This window comes from Adiantum capillus-veneris, chromosome 7 (genome assembly GCF_014529385.1).
Source record: "Adiantum capillus-veneris isolate H3 chromosome 7, ASM1452938v2, whole genome shotgun sequence".
Taxonomy (NCBI): Eukaryota; Viridiplantae; Streptophyta; class Polypodiopsida; order Polypodiales; family Pteridaceae; genus Adiantum; species Adiantum capillus-veneris.
The window spans coordinates 146,615,656-146,633,063 of record NC_140937.1 but is presented as its reverse complement, the minus strand read 5'-3'; the positions used below and the strand labels follow the sequence as shown (position 1 = coordinate 146,633,063).

Genomic DNA, 17,408 nt, shown 5'->3' with positions numbered 1-17,408 from the left:
GAAGAACCAGCCATATCAGCGTTTTTAAGAGCAGATTTCAGCCAGCAGAATTCAGCCTATCAGCGTTTTTGGACAGCAGTACATAAGCGTCAGATTTCAGCCCTTAGATCAGTCTCGCCATCCCCGTCGTCGTCACCGATCTAGCCTAGACTTGCATCAGTCACATGCATTCGATTTGTACCAGTTTGTGCAATAATAGTAGACCACTCTCGCCGACGAGAATTCCCCTGAAGGATTCTGATGGATTCTGATGGGAATGCTTATGATCATGCGGTGTGCAACCAGAGGATATGCATCTACACTAAGTGTCTTGACATGCACGATCTGCGAACAGACTCACAAAAGTGCCAGATCACTTCTAAATCTAGACTGACTGGATTGACTGAACCCTTGTCGTGCTGTAGCTTGTCCACGGACACATAGGGTTGGATGTGTCACGTGACATCTCTGCGGACCTATATGATGCATCTCATCAATCGGGTGTCGGGTCATAAATTTCGCATACTGGGGATCCTTCAAATACTCAAGCATCTGCTTAACACAAGCATCAACCTGTTGTTGACGTTGCATCTCCATTCATTCATACTCCGTAGGCCGTGGAGGCCCGTACTCTTCTTTCAATTGCCCATTTGAATTTCCCGTACTTTCACCTGATCCGGATTGTCGGGTGGGTTCGTCTGATTCTTGCAGGATTCATCACTTGAATCCATGTGTATCATAGTAAAAGGATCGAATTTCCCGGTGGAAGGAAAATCGATTGAGCTCTGATACCACTGCAACAGACTTGAACACCCCAAGTCAGAAATCTGGCACGACACACGAGAGAATCACTTAAAACACTTAACAAAACTTAATCACGGCTTAAATAGAGTTGACACGGCCCGACATAGTTCCGTGCCTAGAGGTATTGGCCCAAAAATATGGTGGCCCTTCCGTATTTATTTTTATATTAATGCTTAAGCAAAGTTACAGAGTCGGAGGGTCCTCTCTACTCAGCTGCTCGTCAAGTCTGAGACAGGAGGCCCTCTCAGTTCATATTTTAAGGCCCCATGGGCTCTCTAAAAGCAGTACATCAAAATCTTCAACTCAAAAGCATCATCCCCAACAGCTGGCACTTCCTTAGGGCAGCAGTGTAAATCACAGAATTCCGTACAGCTGCCTCGTCATCATCCAGCGCAAAACGCGGAGCGTCCATACAACTGCCATGTCAACATATTTCTCTCTCTCTCTCTCTCTCTCTCTCTCTCTCTCTCTCTCTCTCTCTCTCTCTCTCTCTCTCTCTCTCTCTCTCTCTCTCTCTCTCTCTCTCTCTCTCTCTCTCTCTATTTTCTCTAGTGTCCCCAGGGCTCCATCGGACGGGACCCTATAAGTTGGAACAACTTATAACTTTAACTCTGGTCACTTTCCAGCGCGACATGCCACGCCATTATTTTGTGACAGATACCACTGTAACGGGACGGGCACCACGTGCCAACTGAAAAGAACAGATTGAACAACTTTAAGCACTTCAAATTGAAAGAGATGCACAACACATGAGACGGGAAGTGGCCGAGTTCCACCCCAAGAGAGCACTAGCCCCAAACCGTGGCGCCCCTTCCCATCCCAAATAACCGGGGAAATCCGCTAATTTCTTCTTCTTCCAAGTGTGCTTTAAGCTTTTCATCAACTGGTTTGTCTTCTTCTCAAGAGCTTTGTCAAACTCTTTCTATGAGTACAGGTTCTACTTTCCTACACTCAGCTTTGCTTTTTGTTTCATTACCGACTTGACAAGCAGATGGACGGCCTCTCGCCATCTCGAGTGAACCTCGTCAAGCAGGTCTTTCTTCAGATGTTTTCGGGGGCTTTTGGTGCCTATAAAAAAAGGCCTCGGGGGCAAATCAGTGTATGGTTACACGGACGCATAGTGACTCCCGAGCAATTGTACTTTATATTCATCAATTTGAAAAGAAGTACCGAAAGGAGTGCCAAACTTTGGGGCCACTGCATCTGGAAGCAAAACTTTGCCGCTTCATGTCTCGACTACTCTAAGTTTTGAAGTTCAAGTATTAAGTTTATGTGTGAGATTTACCGTCTTGTCACTGCCAAGCTAGTTATTGTAAGGTGCAGCGGAATGAATGTTGTATTTTCTCAAGATTAGTGATCTTTATTGCTCAAGGTTCCTTTTAGTTCTTAGGGAAGAAGAGAGTCTTCCATCTTATGGAGAGTGCTATGATCACGAACAAAGCGAGTGGATTGTGCGTGCAAGTGAATGAGACTGAGAGAAGGAGAGAGAAGAGATACGACACCCGAGAGGGTGTAAAACCCTCCTCCGAAGGCCCCACTCTCGTCGGCGAGAGTGGTCTACTTTGATTGCACAATGGTGTACAATGCGTATGCAATGGAGTGATGCAACTTGGACTATGCCGATGACGACGACGGTGATGACGACAGCGACTTGATGGCTGAAATCTGAGATCTTCTAATCGCTGAATTAGGGACTGTTTTGGCTGCGTTTTTATGGCTGAAAATGGGGGAACATCTGCAACCATCTTGGGGCTGATCTGCTACTGGGTCATAGGCTGAAAACTGATGAACTTGGCTGCGTTTTTCTTGATGCTGAAACTGTTGATAAAACGCTGATGCTGCAGGTCTATGGCTGCGTTTTTGCTGCTGTCCTTGCACTGAAAAACGCTGATGATGCTGCTGCGATTAGGGGCTGAAAACGCTGGCACTTGCAACCCAAAAACGCTAGTGAGGATTTGTCAAAAACACTGCTTCTGCTGCTTTGCTTGGCGAAGAAGCTTGATGCAAAAACGCTAGATGAAAGGGTGCGACACGATGGCAGTCTACTGGAAAACGCTGAGGATGGGAACTCCCCTGCGAGGATGGGATCCAAAAACGCTGGGGGTGCTGGGGGTACTGCTGAGAAGTTGCCTGTTGAGCGGGAAGCTCCTGCTGCCTCTTCTGCCAGAAAGTGCTAACTTGGGTTTGCTTATATATTAACTTAGCAAATTGCCCTATCTACTTTTGTTGGAAAGTCACTTAAAAATAATAAGTGAAAATAACCAAAAATAGGGAAAATAGGCTAAATGCACTGGAAAATTCCCCTGATTGAATCTGATGGATTCTGAAGGGAATACTGATGATCATGCTGTGTGCAACCAGAGGATATGCATCTATGCTAAGTGACTGGGCATGCACGGTCTACGAATAGAATCACAAAAGTGCCAGATCATTGCTAATCTAGACTTGACTGGACTGATTGAACCCTGCTATGGTGTAGCTTGTCCACGGACACATAGGGTTGGGATGTGTCACATGACAGTCATAGCAGCTAGAGCCAAATTCACACAAGAATATGCAACTTTGACCATGCTAGAGAGACAGTGCCATCAGGCACGCTTCCAAGAGCCACAGATAAAGGGGTGGCTAGTTGACAGTATGCAGCTGCAGTATGGGCATGAGGTTTACCTGCTCTATAATGGAGAAAATGAAATGAAATGAATTGGTATATTAACATCTTCAAAAGACCAAAATGACCTATGAGACCAAAAAGTTACAACGCCGTGAATCTGATACAATGTCTAAGTACCTAAAACAAAAACAAAAGGTACTGAAATGGAACTGCGTAGGATATGAGCATGGAGGGAGTGAAAGTGGTGAATGAGGGCTAGAAAGAGAGAGAGAGAGAGAGTACAGGTCATCATGATGGCGTGGATGGTGAGCAGCAAACCCTGTACCGCATGACATCATCAGAGCAAAGTTTGCTGCCTTACGTATACTAGTTGAAGCTCTTACAGACCATCTGCTTCATAGACATATTTAGAGAGATGTGACATGTCCCCCATAAAGAGCTTTTGAGACATCCAGACAGCTTGTGGACAACGGAACATGGTATACACAGGTGACAAAGTGGTTTCGCACAACATGAACTAGGCATGGCCCATCTACCACTATTTCAATATGACACAGATGCCCCACATATACACTTCACACACGAGAGGAACAAAGATTTGAAACATCACCTTTGGCAGCTCTATGCACAAAAGACATGGATCTCACCCAGTCAGTCACTACCATCGAAGATGCCATACTACAAAGATCAATTCATGAGCATCTCAAAGGATGGAAATATACAACAATCTAGATGCATAGAGATTTTTATCGCATGGCACGCTAGGCCCAATTGACAAGCTTAAAGTATCTTCACACCACCTTAAGATAGAGGCAGGCAAAGATGCTCAAATCCCACGAGCAAAGAGGATTGGTGGAGAGTGAGAAGCACCATGTATATGGGTGTAGAGCATACTCTACAGAGAGAGCCATGCTCTCTGCACCAACTCCGGGAGTTAAAAGGCACTTCAAGACTATTACCTCTCCCCCTAAAAATTGACAAAGAAAAGAGTAGAGCTAAGTTTAGATAGACGCATCACAAGATTTTTATAGAAGAAGCTTCCTCTTGATCCTGGAATCTAAGAAGTGGATGGGATTGGCTTAATTTCCTACTTCCAAATTTGCACATTATGTGAAAGACAAAAGAAAACAATTAATCCTTGGTCAACTTCTGTTGCATGGAATTGGAATGCCATCTTCGTCAAGGGCATTGCCTCCATGTGAATGATTCAGCCAAGGTTTGAAGAATTAACCATCCTCGTCCTATCAAAGATAGGCCTACCTAACGGAAGACTCTTTTAAGATACCCCATGAAATTCAAGACTATCCTGCTATCGGTGTGTTGTGAGGTGGCTGGAATACATCATCGAACCCAGCAAAACCAAAATACTTCCAAAACAAGTCTAGACAGCAAAAACCTGTGGTGACAAGTTCTTGTCAGATAATATCCGTTCAAGTTCTCGAAATATGTAGCGCGCTATTTCAGCGTGTCTGTTGGGTCTGTGGTGACCACCATCTTCAAAACACTGGATTTGTCCTGTATTTATCCACTATCACAAGCAGGGCAAAAAAATGATGATTGTTACATCTGCAAGTCACATTAAAGACAAAATCAAAATTCATAGAAGGGATGTGGGAAAACCATTGCACCTTCAAATAAATTGACACATTGATCAGTGTATCCAGGCGGTCACTCTCGACTAGTTCACCCCCCGTGACTAGTTTCTGAACCACCTCTAACTGCAAATAGTAAGCATGACTAAGGTGCTGAAAACTGAAGAGGCACTTGATTAAAATTAAACTTACACTGCGCATAGAGGTGACAATTATGTATTACAGAATTCCAGATGAATACAATAATTTTTAGACTTGTCAACACACTGCAACTATCAGCAATGTTATATTTGAGAAGAATTTGCACCTTCCGCCACCAATTGTTAGCACATTTGTCCCCATCCACCAGCTGAAGAGCCGATCCTTCTAAGTCGGATGTATCCCGCTTGCCAGTGCTCTCTCTCTTGTGTTCATTGGAACGCATAAACGATACTTGCCTCCCTTGCCATTCCTGCACAAAGCTGGTGGAAGCCACAAAATTGTCGGCACCATCATCTAGCACATTCGTATCTGATGCCTCCACTTCATCACTTCCTACCAAACTTCCATTCGTAGGGTATCCCTCCACTGGGAAGCTAGCGTCTTTGGCCTCCACAATTGTAGACTTTTGTGTATCATTCCATTTAGAAACGAGCTCCATGCTTCCTCCTTTTGTTAGGTCAAGGACCCTATTGGAACCGTCCTCCCAGACCACATTCCCATCTGCAAGGACAATGAGATACTTGAACTCGACGCGCTCACCAGTATCTATCTCCAAATCAGTAACCCAGCCTGACTCGGTCCAGTTCATCGGGATCCTGTCTTGCCATGACCCCATGGACTGTACAGATCCCAGCAAAGCATGATGCTCACCGAATTGTACTTGATGATCTAACCTCAACCTTATCTTCACTTTGGTCGCCTCACATCGTGGACTTGCTGCCAATTTCCTGGTGAGATTCAAAACATTTGATCAACCACATAAAGCAATTCCACTATAGTGTTGTGAGTATATTATTACTAGCCCAATGTAGCAGACTACGAAAAATGTCTTTCTACCAAGGAATCTCCAAATTCAATAGAATTAATTCATTTTTTTGAATGCAAAGTGTGTGCAACAGCAGTACGTTATCACCGAGAATGGTGTGTCGTGACAGGAAGGCAGAAATTTCCAAATCAAGCTATGTCAAAAGGAAAAAAGAATTGATCCAGTCAAAGCTTCACAAAAGTTTAGTGCATAATGAAAGAACTTAAGTAAACTGCAGTCATGAAAGATTGCTGCCATTCTTTAAGTTTACGCTGCATCTGGGGATTCAAAAGGGACCGACAAGTGCAGAACACATTATTTGGCAAATTCAATCACTGCAAAAATTAAACCTGAATGCTCTCAGCCGGATTTTTGAGCTCAATGAAGAGCTTATATGTCCAGTGGCCCTCAAACCCACATGTTGAGAGGCAAGGCAAGCTTTGACAGGGAGACCAACATAATGTACCCTTCCTGAAGTGCCTGCTAAAGTGCCAGTCCCGCCACAAAGACTTAGCTCACCACATCTGCTGCAGGCCATGATTGGGGGAAAATAGAGCTCTATGAGAGAGCGCTCGAAAGCTGATGGGCAGCAAGGAAACTTGTGTGTGGCGCGTCTGTGTGGATTAGGGCAAACGCGACAACCCAGAATCAGAATTAGGCGTTGAGAGCGGCCCCAAGTGTGCTAGATGTCTTGGGTTTACGAGAGCCCGCAACGAAGGAGACAATCAGCGACCTTTTACGCTTTGCAAAATTGCACATTGCTGCTCTAGCAGCTCCTTGCAGTTTGCGCTTCTTCCTCAGAAAAAGAATGCATGCCACGTGTCACCATGTGACCATCCACCACATTTTTTTGAAGCAATCACGAGAAATATCCACGGATTGACACGTATACAGACTTGGAAGGCTCCTTTCACACCCTTCCATGTCCAAATAGAGCACCCACAACTTTCGATTGAGCTTTAGAGGAGAAAAGAGAGGCTGACACTTCAAATTTGATTATATCTTACAGGGATTGGACCTACCTCCTAATGTGTATCTTACAACGATCCGTCCTGCCTCCATTGAAAAGGGTAATAATCTAAACTAACATAATATGGCCGAAGGGGAGCTCTTTACACGTGTCGAAATTTGTGACGTGAAAGCTAGACTCCAACTAAGAGAAGCCCCTATGCACTCGATATAGAGAGAGAGAGAGAGAGAGAGAGACGGTAGGCCATACTAGTAAAAAAAATTGAATTGCACGCCCTAACTAATGGCTCCCCTTTTTTAAAAATCAATACTATCGATTTTAACCCCCCCCCATCTCCCACCTATTCTTCAGTCCACACTACATAGTCTCCCTCTACCCAGCCTCCTCTCAGGGCTCCCAAGTTCATGCTGCTTCGTCTTCTCTGAAGGTACTCCTCCCACTCCTCTTAAGCTGCGAACAAACATCTCCTCTCAAAAATTTACGAGAATACATCCCCCCTCCCAAACAAATAGCATCCCTACCTCTTGTGCTAGCAACGCGAGAGAGAGAGAGAGAGAGAGAGAGAGAGAGAGAGAGAGAGAGAAAATTGAAATCTTTCTATGTAATGAAAACTTTTTTGATTTTTCATGAAAGGGGGCACCTACCTTTCATGTGAACAATTGAAATCTGATTTTGTTTGTAGTTTGTCAATGGGCCCCTTCTTACTCCCTTCGTCTTACTCCCTTCGTTTCACAGCCTTACATGGCTTGTCTTCCCTTTCATTTTATTGTTTAGAATGCCAAAAATGAACCTTCACCTTTTATCTTAGAAAACAGGAGAGATTCTCTCGGCTTTCATTTTTCAATTGAAAGGCAACGTGAGTTTCTAACTTCCTATTTTCGTGAAGGGAAATTTTAACTTTCTTGTCAAATTTCCCCTTCGTTTGTGTTCATGGAATGGTGTGTGCATGCTCTCTCTCTCTCTCTCTCTCTCTCTCTCTCTCTCTCTCTCTTATTCCACACCGTCCATAACAGGCAAGCGATGGATGACAGAGGCAATCCTCTCTCTCTCTCTCTCTCTCTCTCTCTCTCTCTCTCCAAGTCTAGTGTAATCTTTTGAGAGGAAAAAGAAACATGGCTATTTGTATCTATGATGTAGCAATAGCTCATGCACTTTTGCCATGGATTTTCGCAGGTTCCCTTATCGATGGTCAAGGACAACAAGCATCACAAGTCTTCTGGAAATGCCACGTCATTTTTAGGAGGTTATTCTTAAGCTATTATTTTCTAACACTACCCATTGGCTGCAAGTTTTTTTCTTTTCAAGTGCTCCCATGATAAAGCAATGCAAACAATGGGTAGTGTTAGTACGCACCCCTCATGACCAAAATGGGTGCTGCATTATGCAAAAAATGAGAAGATGATATCATTATTTCAACAGTTTTAGAGGCAAATGTTTTTGCCGTAAGGCTGTTTTCCCTACCACTCTAGCCACTCACGACATCGAATCTACCCTCCCTCTCTCTCTCTCTCTCTCTCTCTCTCTCTCTCTCTCTCTCTCTCTCTCTCAAGTGTGGTAGATTGGTTATGCCATTTCCCTCTTGAATAACAAGTCTTGAGTTCAACTCTCCTCGTCGGATAGATCTTAAGGTAGTTTCCTACGACATTAAAACAGTCTTCTTCTTCTTCTTCTTCTTCTCTTCTCTCTCTCTCTCTCTCTCTCTCTCTCTCTCATATGTGTGTGTGTGTGTGATACGTACAAACAGACACATATATATATGTCTTCCTCTCTCCTCCCTTCTCTCTCTCTCTCTCTCCCTCTCTCTCTCTCTCTCTCTCTCTTGCAAGCACCACAGACAGATATAGAGCCTTCAATTGATATTTCAGCTTCAAATGAATGAATTGTGCTTCTCAACCATGTAGATTACTACAAAACCACTCCACCAAGCTTCAAACCTCACGTAAATGGGCCAAAGTCAAGATTGTAAACTGTAATAAAAATTCTGAGCTAGGCTGCTTCTAGCACTTGATAATCAAATACTACTTCTTTTGTAGTAAGCTTTTTGTACACACCACGAAAAGTCTCGAGCTTGTTATTACGCTCCTTAGGGGACAAGCCATCCATGCTACAATAGAAAAGAAGAAATTCGTCCAAGTTAGAAATAGTGTAAATATCCTCTCACTAGGCGATTTTTAAAAAAGAAAGAAAGAGGAGAATCAAGTGAGATTCTCCTTGTGTATCGTAACGTAAGTCAGCACAATTCAGTGCCTGAGTCACCGCATGCACTTTGCAGTTCATCGATAGTTGAGGAAATTGCACAAATGGAAAGTGCTCTCTGAATGCATGTACCCACCATGGCGCACACACACAAAGTATGTGCGACAACTCTTGCGAATGTTGATGAGGCGAATCAGCGCACACACACACACACACACAGTGAGAGAGAGAGATCTGTTTGTGCAGTCCATGCCTAACCTGTTGATGCCGAGTAGCCATGTGCCTGTTGACCTGCTTACATTGAGAGCAACACACGGGCACACACACGAGCATACACGGGGCCCAGTGAATGGTGTGGTGGACAAAAGAAGGAGCCAAGGGGGATGTGCATGCACAGGGGCAGCCATGGCGAGCGCGAGAATGAAGGGGGAGGGGTGGGTGTTTCCAAAGTGGGGGTCGAAGATGGAGGAATCTCCACGGCTAATTAATGAATTCTTTTTAGGAAGAGCGAGTAGGAAGTGCATTAGGGACACGTCGCTTGCTACTGAATGTAGGGTCAAACGGTAAACCGCGTTCGTGTGCTCACAGAGCAACAACGATGGCGAAAGTTAGAGACAGTGACGGTGGCGGTGGTTGGAGCCTTTGCAATGTTCAGCAAACAATGTGGCATTGTGCTCCTGCGTGAAGAAGGTACTCGTAAGACTATGTTTGGCAAAAGCTGTTGGAATTGTGCATGACGTCTTTCAAGTCTTCTTGCACCATGACACCACTATCAACTTCCCTGAACTTTTTTATATATACCGTATGAGAATGCCACGCTGCATGATCGATCATTATGGTGCTCACGTTCCCGTCACTCGGGAGGATGTCGTCCTCAACCAGGAGATTGCGCGAAAGGCTTAATGAAATAGAATTCCCTTCTACTACATTTGAGCGTTCTGAGACTAGATATATTCATATTCCAAAGGGCGCATTACCAACCAATTTGCGATGTAGACCAGTAATCTCTTCCCCACGATCTTCCAAAATGGATTCATGAACAGTAGTCAAGGTACGGCTTCTGGGGTGGGCTCTAGCAATTCTCTTTTTGGGGGCTCTCATGATGTGCCTTGTTGCCGTCTATACGCAGCATCAACAGTAGATCTCCCCCCTTCTCTCTCTCTCTCTCTCTCTCTCTCTCTCTCTCTCTCTCTCACGTGTTAGTGAGCGCTAGCGCTCACTTTAAGAGAGAGAGAGAAGAAGGGGGGGGGGGGGGGGGGGGGGGGGGGGGGGGCTCGTTTTCTCTTTGGACTAGAAACAACCTTAGTACTCATGAGAGTGAAGCTTGCCATGGCAAGCCTAGGCTCTCATTATCTAGCTATGTAACATACTTTGACCTTATAGAAGAGAACTTGGAGCACATTTGCTTAGTTTATTTGGCATATCTCGCTTGGAGACTTGCATATTAAAAATCTAGATTGTTAGACTAAAACTTAATTGAGAACAATAGTAATTGAAAGAAAGACTAATATACAATAGAAAGGATGGAAAACTTAATTGACTCGAGAGAAGAGAGTGATAAATATAATATTCCGAGAATGATGGGTTCAAGTTCATCGCAACACAATGTAGAACTAGATTGGAAAAAATATCAGCAAGCTCAAAACACAAATCCCCAAGTTTAATTGGATTACAAGGAATGATAATCCAACACTATAGGGATACAACTAATAGTCTAAGTAAAGTACTCACAAACTACTAGCCAAAGTACTAGTAGTTGTAAAATAATGTAGTGCACCATTTATATAGTGACAAAATTGATGGCTCTATCATGCTCTATTACTAATGTGTTGTGAGCTATAGTGATTTCCACTTTCATATATCAACCTCCATCATTTACTAGCTTCATCGACTTTCGCCAACAAAATCCTTCCTTACAGCTTGTTCCCACTTCTCCATTCCTTCCCCTTTTAGTCTTGATTAGTTCAGCTTCAATTTAAACACTAAAAGTGTCTTAAAAATTCAAACCAACTAAGCTAGTGTAGCAAGTTTGGTAACACCAGTCTCATCTACTCATTTTGTCTACAACATTACACATTGTAGTTTGAATACTTTAGTCGTAACACCCATCTATGGTTTGGAATGGTTTGGTGGTGTTTCATATTAGGACAATCTCGTTATCTTTCTTTCTCTCAAAAAAAGGCAAGCTGGCTATCTAGCCAAACTATCTTTATCCTTCACTTTCCAGCAAAGATAAAGAAGCTATTTCTTTCTCTCATTCTCATAGAAAACCTTTGCCTTTGTTTTTCTTCTCTCCTTCAAAAGTAATTTGGTACATTATACCTTTACAGTTTTTAATTGAAGTAGACACTTGTAATAGATCACCTGAAAAGTGATGTGACGCTAGTGTCACTCCATCCAAACTTTGTCTACATGTTGAGAAGAACCAGGAGCGCTTTCAATCTAGACACTCATGCTCCACCATACAATGGCATATTGGACTCACTTTTTATGTCGTCATAGATAAGCCTTTTTTAAATCCATGATTGTCTCAATCATTTCGATCTCGGGTTCAAACATAGCCTCGTTGGGAATGTGCTCTGTATGATTACCCTTCGAGGTATCAGAGGTTGCATCTTATGGCCTCACGTATGTTGCTTGAGTAAAGTGCCTGTGAACACGTCTATTGGGTTGCAAGAATGCTACATGTTGGCCAACTTCAGAGTCCGACGAGTTGAAATTGGCAACAAATCAATCTAAAATAGATAGGTCAAACTCGCCATATTCGCGAATGTGTTGCAAAGAAACGTGTCTTGTCCATGGTGCGGCATGTTTGCATTGATTGCAAGGATGTAAGATTCTTATTGAGAGGTATGCATTTTGGTTGGACAGCCCACATCATTGTCACTACTTATAATGAATGTAAAAGCTTTGAACCCTGAACATAATTAAGTCTTCTCTTACTCTCCCCCGTCTCTTCTCTCTCTCTCTCTCTCTCTCTCTCTCTGTCTCTCTCTCTCTCTCAATATCCCTTGCAATCAAGAAACCATAGATCACACTGTAAACTACCTCAAATTCTCTAGCCATGTCTGATTCCCTCACACCTTGGTCTAGAGGTGCACGGAGATCAGAACCACCGGGTTATAATCCCGTCTTTTTTAGTCAATGTCTGTATTTGTGGGTACAAGAAATCTACACATCCATGTCTACATGACAATGCATGTAGTGGAAAAAACCTCTTTGCCTCTTGTTTAGATGTAGCCGTTCCCTAGTGTGAACTACCTGAAGAGCTATGGTTGGAAGTGAAGCCACCGTTTTGTGGTTGCGTAGTGCGAGAGTGCTCCCGCTTCTCTCGAGTGCTTTGAAGAGGAGCTTCTTTATTATGCTTCTTGCTCTTCATCTCTTCACAGCAGTTCCCACTTCTCTCGAGTGCTTTGAAGAGGAGCTTCTTTATTATGCTTCTTGCTCTTCATCTCTTCACAACAGTTCCTTCTTCGAGGGATTATTGTGCACATTACATGTCTGCCTCTATTCTGAGGTGCTGTGTAATTGAAAGCTTTCCAACCTAATGCCGTATCTGTGGAGAGAATGAGAGGGAGAAAGAGAGAGATGGACAAAAAGAGAGAGAGAGAGAGAGAGAGAGAAAGATAGAGAAAGTAGAGAGAAGAGAGTAGAAAGTCATTTCTGAACTCCATCTTGGGGACATAAAAAATATTTTGCAAACAACTACATACCTAAGCTCTTTACTTACTTGCAAGCTCACATGCGCAACCACCTTGTCCTCGAACCGACCGTTTGCACATTTGAGCTTGCAAACAAATACATACTTAAGCTCATGTGAGCTACATGCAAACTACTATGAACATAACCATAAACCTAACTCTAGATTTAAACCATGATATATCTTGAAGCTAAACTTAAATATAAAAACTAAATCCAAAATCTAATCTTAAATCTAAACCTAAGCTCTCATCACTAACTATCATTATATATCCATAACTATGCTCTAAACCTTAAATATAAAGTTAAATCCTAAACCTAAACCCAAAGCTCTAACATTAAATCTAAACCTAAACTCTAACTTAAATATAAAAACTAAATCCTAAACCTATGACTCTCTCTCTCTCTATCTATCTATCTCTCTCTCTCTCTCTCTCTCTCTCTCTCTCTCTCTCTCTCTCTCTATCTATTTCTCTTTCTCTCTCCCTTTATCTATATACGTCATAGTTACAGTGAATGGCAATTTCCAGGCCTCCGTTCTCCATTTCCATTTCAATTTCTCGTTCTGAATCTGTGTTCTATGTTACAAACGTGAGTATCCATGATAGGGAATGGCATTTCGTGCCCGTTGGTGTTCCCTGTTTCACAATCCGATTTCCCGTTCCGAGTAACTATGATGTATGTTTCTCTATCTCGCATTCTCCTAGCTTCTCTCTCTCTCAATGTACATGTGTTTGTGTCTACATCTCTCTCTCTCTCTCTCTCTCTCTCTCTCTCTCTCTCTCTCTCATACTAAAGATATATTAGTTGATAGAGCCATTGAGCTCGGGAGAGCTAGACGTCCACGACATCGACTGAGGCTCCATGAGGGTATCAAGACTACTCTAGCACAATATGAAAGACCCCGATTACGTCTATTTACAAAGACAAACATTGACGAAGCTCTTCAAACCGACGGATGCACTACTTTCTCGGACAGCACAGACATTAGAACAGATCCACCAGGAGTTTATCAGATTGGTCTCATAAATCATTTTGACATTTTGAAGACATTTAATATAACATTTCATTTCATTTCATTTCTCTCTCTCTCTCTAAAAAAATAAATATATATATATATATGTACATATATATACATGTGTATATATATATAGACACACACATGTATATATATATGTATATATAGATATATATCTCTGTGTGTGTGTGTGTGTGTGTGTGTGTGTATATATATATATATATACATTATGTGTGTATATATAGTCGTCAACAGGTGCCACGCGGCTTTGATGTGTCGCGTATTAAGTAGTGCAACGTCGTGCTTGCTTAGCAAAGTACTTGAGCAGTGGTGGATGCATAAGCGCCCAGTATTGTAGCGTCTGCTAAGCTGTATCCGCTAGGTAGAGATTCCAAGCAGAGTGGCGGGTGCGGAAGTGCCAAGTTGCGGTAAGAGAGGTTAAAGCAAGGAATGATGGATCCGCGGGTTGGGTGGAGACAGAGCGTGAGGCGTTGCCGGGAGTAGACAATGTTGAGGTATAGGCACATGTGCCTTGCCCGGCCGCCCAGAGTCTGGGCGCCCACTGACTTGTATACCTTATACATAGCATAAGTGTATAGGGGGCTGCTCACTCTTTGAGTCTCCCCACCCATATATGTGTGTCGTGTGTCTCCTTCTCTCTCACTCTCCGTCTGTGGTGCTCTCCGATCCCCTTCAATTGGTATGAGAGCGACAGGTGTGAGAGCGTAGATGGACGGCTTCGCGATGAACTCGTCGGCTATAGCGGAGAGGTCACAAATCTGAGCAAAGAAATAGAGGAGGGTTGTGGGCAGCCATACAGAGGCTTGCAGGAGAGCTCTCAGATCAGGCCACTGTTCCTCTACATATCAGCCCACTGTGTACAACATCTTCCCTCTTCTCGGCAAGCTTTGCAACGGCTACATCGGCGACGACAGATTGGAGCTTGGAGCTTCCATAGACATGGAAGCATTGTGAGATTGATACATTCAGCTCACGCATCAAGGTGGGAAGTGAGTTTGAGCTTTTCTATGAGCTCAAAGAAGCACAAAAGAAAGTCGTTCAGCTTTTGGCAGTTTGACAGCAGTCTACTGCTTTGCTCATAACTTGAGCTACAAAGCTCCGATTTCAAAACTTTTTGGTTCAAAACAGAGCTAGTTTCAAGCTCTACGACTTTGTAGAAGGAATTGTTTTCTGATTCGGAGTGCAAGTGGGTCTGAAATTAAAAACACAGAGACTGTTTTTCAGGACAGTTTTGGGCTCTGTTGTTTTCTTTGCTGCAGAAAGCTTACCCATGCACATTGCAGGTAGCATGCACATATCATGGGTTACAATATTGGGTTTGACTCCCAGGTACAAGTTGAGTATAGTACTCCCACAAGTGATGCCAGTTGCAATTGAGTGGTTCTTCTACATTGTTGTGGCTTGCATACATGGTCTTTGAGCGGGTAATGCTCTATGTATGCTTATGTGGTGAGCAGTAGATCTTGTGAGCAAGTGCAGAGGTTGGTTGTGGATGACATGTATGGTCACCTGTGGTACTCTTTGTGAGCATTTGGTGGACACAGGTTTGCAGAGCTTATGCATGTATGTTGAGTGTAGTTTGATGCGCATTTATTGTTCATTGTATTGAGCTTGCAGGACAATTGTTATTTTGTGTTGATAGCCATTGTGCGTCAAAACTCTGGCGAAATTTTCCCATGAGTTTTATGCACATCATTTATGTGATCTAGATAGAGATTGCGGGTTGCACTCAGTATTTGCGTGCGGTGTTCTCTGCAGGTGGGAGATTTGTGCGTGTGTATGCATCGATACTGCACAGTGTGGGCTTGGTGATTAGCTCACGGTTTGACAGGCGTACAGTTATCTTGGCACACTCACAGGAGTGAATATTGTGATGTATGCTTGTGCGACTACGAGCTAGGTAGCTGGATTCGAGTCATATTGACTTGTGATTTTGTGCAAGGTTTTGCACGGTTATTGGTGCAATTTTGCATCAGGTTTTGAGCCATATTTGCAGACTTTTGTTGATGCGATTCGAACCAGTTTAGGGCTGATTTGGTTGACATTTGCTACTCATTGTTGGTTGCTCTTTTGCGAGCATTATGGCTGATTTCTCATTTGACTTCCAGCGTTATGGTCTGACACAGTTTGATGGTGCAGATTTTGTTGCTTGGAAGGAGCATATGCTTGTTGCATTGGCGGATTTGGGGCAGGATAAACCCTTGCGTGGTTTATCGGCGAAGCCCAAGTCTATGTGTGATGATGATTGGCAGGATCTTGATGAGTTAGCCATGTCTACGATTCGTTTGCATCTGGTTGAGTCTGTTTACTGGCAGGTCTCGAGGGAGACTACAACTCATGCTTTATGGCAGAGTTTACATGCTATGTACGTGACATCCATGTCTACAGGGGAGTCTAGTCCCACTTCTATGTCCATGGGAGAGATTGGTCCCACACGCAAGTCTTGACGGCATAGAGACTTGACATGTTGGCATTGTGGACATAGAGGGCACATTAGGCGTCGATGTTTCAGGCGTTTGAGACAACGAAGGCGACAGATGCGTGATGAAGATTTGGGCATGACAGATGCTAGTGAGATCAGTTTGGTGGTTACTGAGTATGCTTGTGACGGCGATGTCACATTTACATCTAGCTTGTCTTCAGACGATCTTATGTCTACGGATTGCATATCGGATTGCACATTGTCTTCACATTGGTTACTAGATTCAGATGCTACTTTCCATGTCACGTCGCATCGTGAGTGGTTTAGCACATTTTCTAGCGGGAGACTTGGTTGTGTGTACATGGCTGATGGTGTTGTGTATGACATTGAGGGTGCAGGAGATGTATGTTTGTCCTTGCCCAATGGTATGAGATTGACCCTACGTCATGTGCGTTATGTGCCAGATCTGAGACGGGATTTGATCTCAGCCAGACAGTTACAGGATAGTGGATGTCGGGTATCGCTGCTTGAGCGATCTTTTGCATTGCATTTGGGTTCGTTGGTGATTGCGAGAGGTGCTAGAGTTGGCACATGGTACCCATTGCACGTAATACTGGTGCGAGATGGTCGAGTCTCAATCTTGTTACAGCCATGCAGAGAGAGAGAGAGACCCGGACAGTCTCTTTTGCTCATGGGTTGCAGGGTGCTTTGCATGGAGTGCAGAGTAGTGAGGTCGTTGTGCACACAGTTGGGGCACGAGTTGAGCAGTCACACAGAGAGGTGACAGAGTCAGACATGCATGCTTTGCTAGTGACTGAGCAAAGCAAAGAGTCAGTTGTGCGAGATGCTTCTATGCAGGATAGACAGGTAGAGCGATCTTGCTCTAGTGAGTCACGATAGGAGGACGTTGTGCAAGAGTCTATGCATAAGGAGTTAGAGCATGAGAGCTCTAGTGAGTCACAGCAGATTGAGTGGTCATGTTTGCAGTGGATGATTGCAGAGGAGGCTGAGATGTCAGCGATTATGCAGTCATTCCTTTCTATGCTCGACAGTGAGCATGGGGATATAGTTGTGCAGGATATGTCTTCTA

At 43.6% G+C, this 17,408-nt stretch overlaps 1 protein-coding gene across 3 annotated transcripts in view; it reads right to left on the bottom strand.

Annotated features, from left to right (window-relative positions):
* PWD (chloroplastidic phosphoglucan, water dikinase (ATGWD3)) overlaps positions 1 to 6,812 on the bottom strand; it is a 157,132-nt gene extending 150,320 nt beyond the window's left edge. The window contains exons 1-4 of one of the 3 annotated variants that reach the window (XM_086516598.1): positions 6,343 to 6,811; positions 5,294 to 5,915; positions 5,023 to 5,112; positions 4,791 to 4,922 (exon numbers count right to left, since the gene is read on the bottom strand). In XM_086516598.1, coding sequence (XP_086372724.1) covers positions 4,791 to 4,922; positions 5,023 to 5,112; positions 5,294 to 5,915; positions 6,343 to 6,530 — 1,032 coding nt within the window. In that variant the 5' untranslated portion in view covers positions 6,531 to 6,811. Of the gene's footprint in view, positions 1 to 4,790; positions 4,923 to 5,022; positions 5,113 to 5,293; positions 5,916 to 6,342 lie in introns of all 3 variants that reach the window. The other 2 variants (XM_086516599.1, XM_086516600.1) reach the window with 2 other exon arrangements.
* Between the last annotated feature and the right edge of the window lie 10,596 nt (positions 6,813 to 17,408).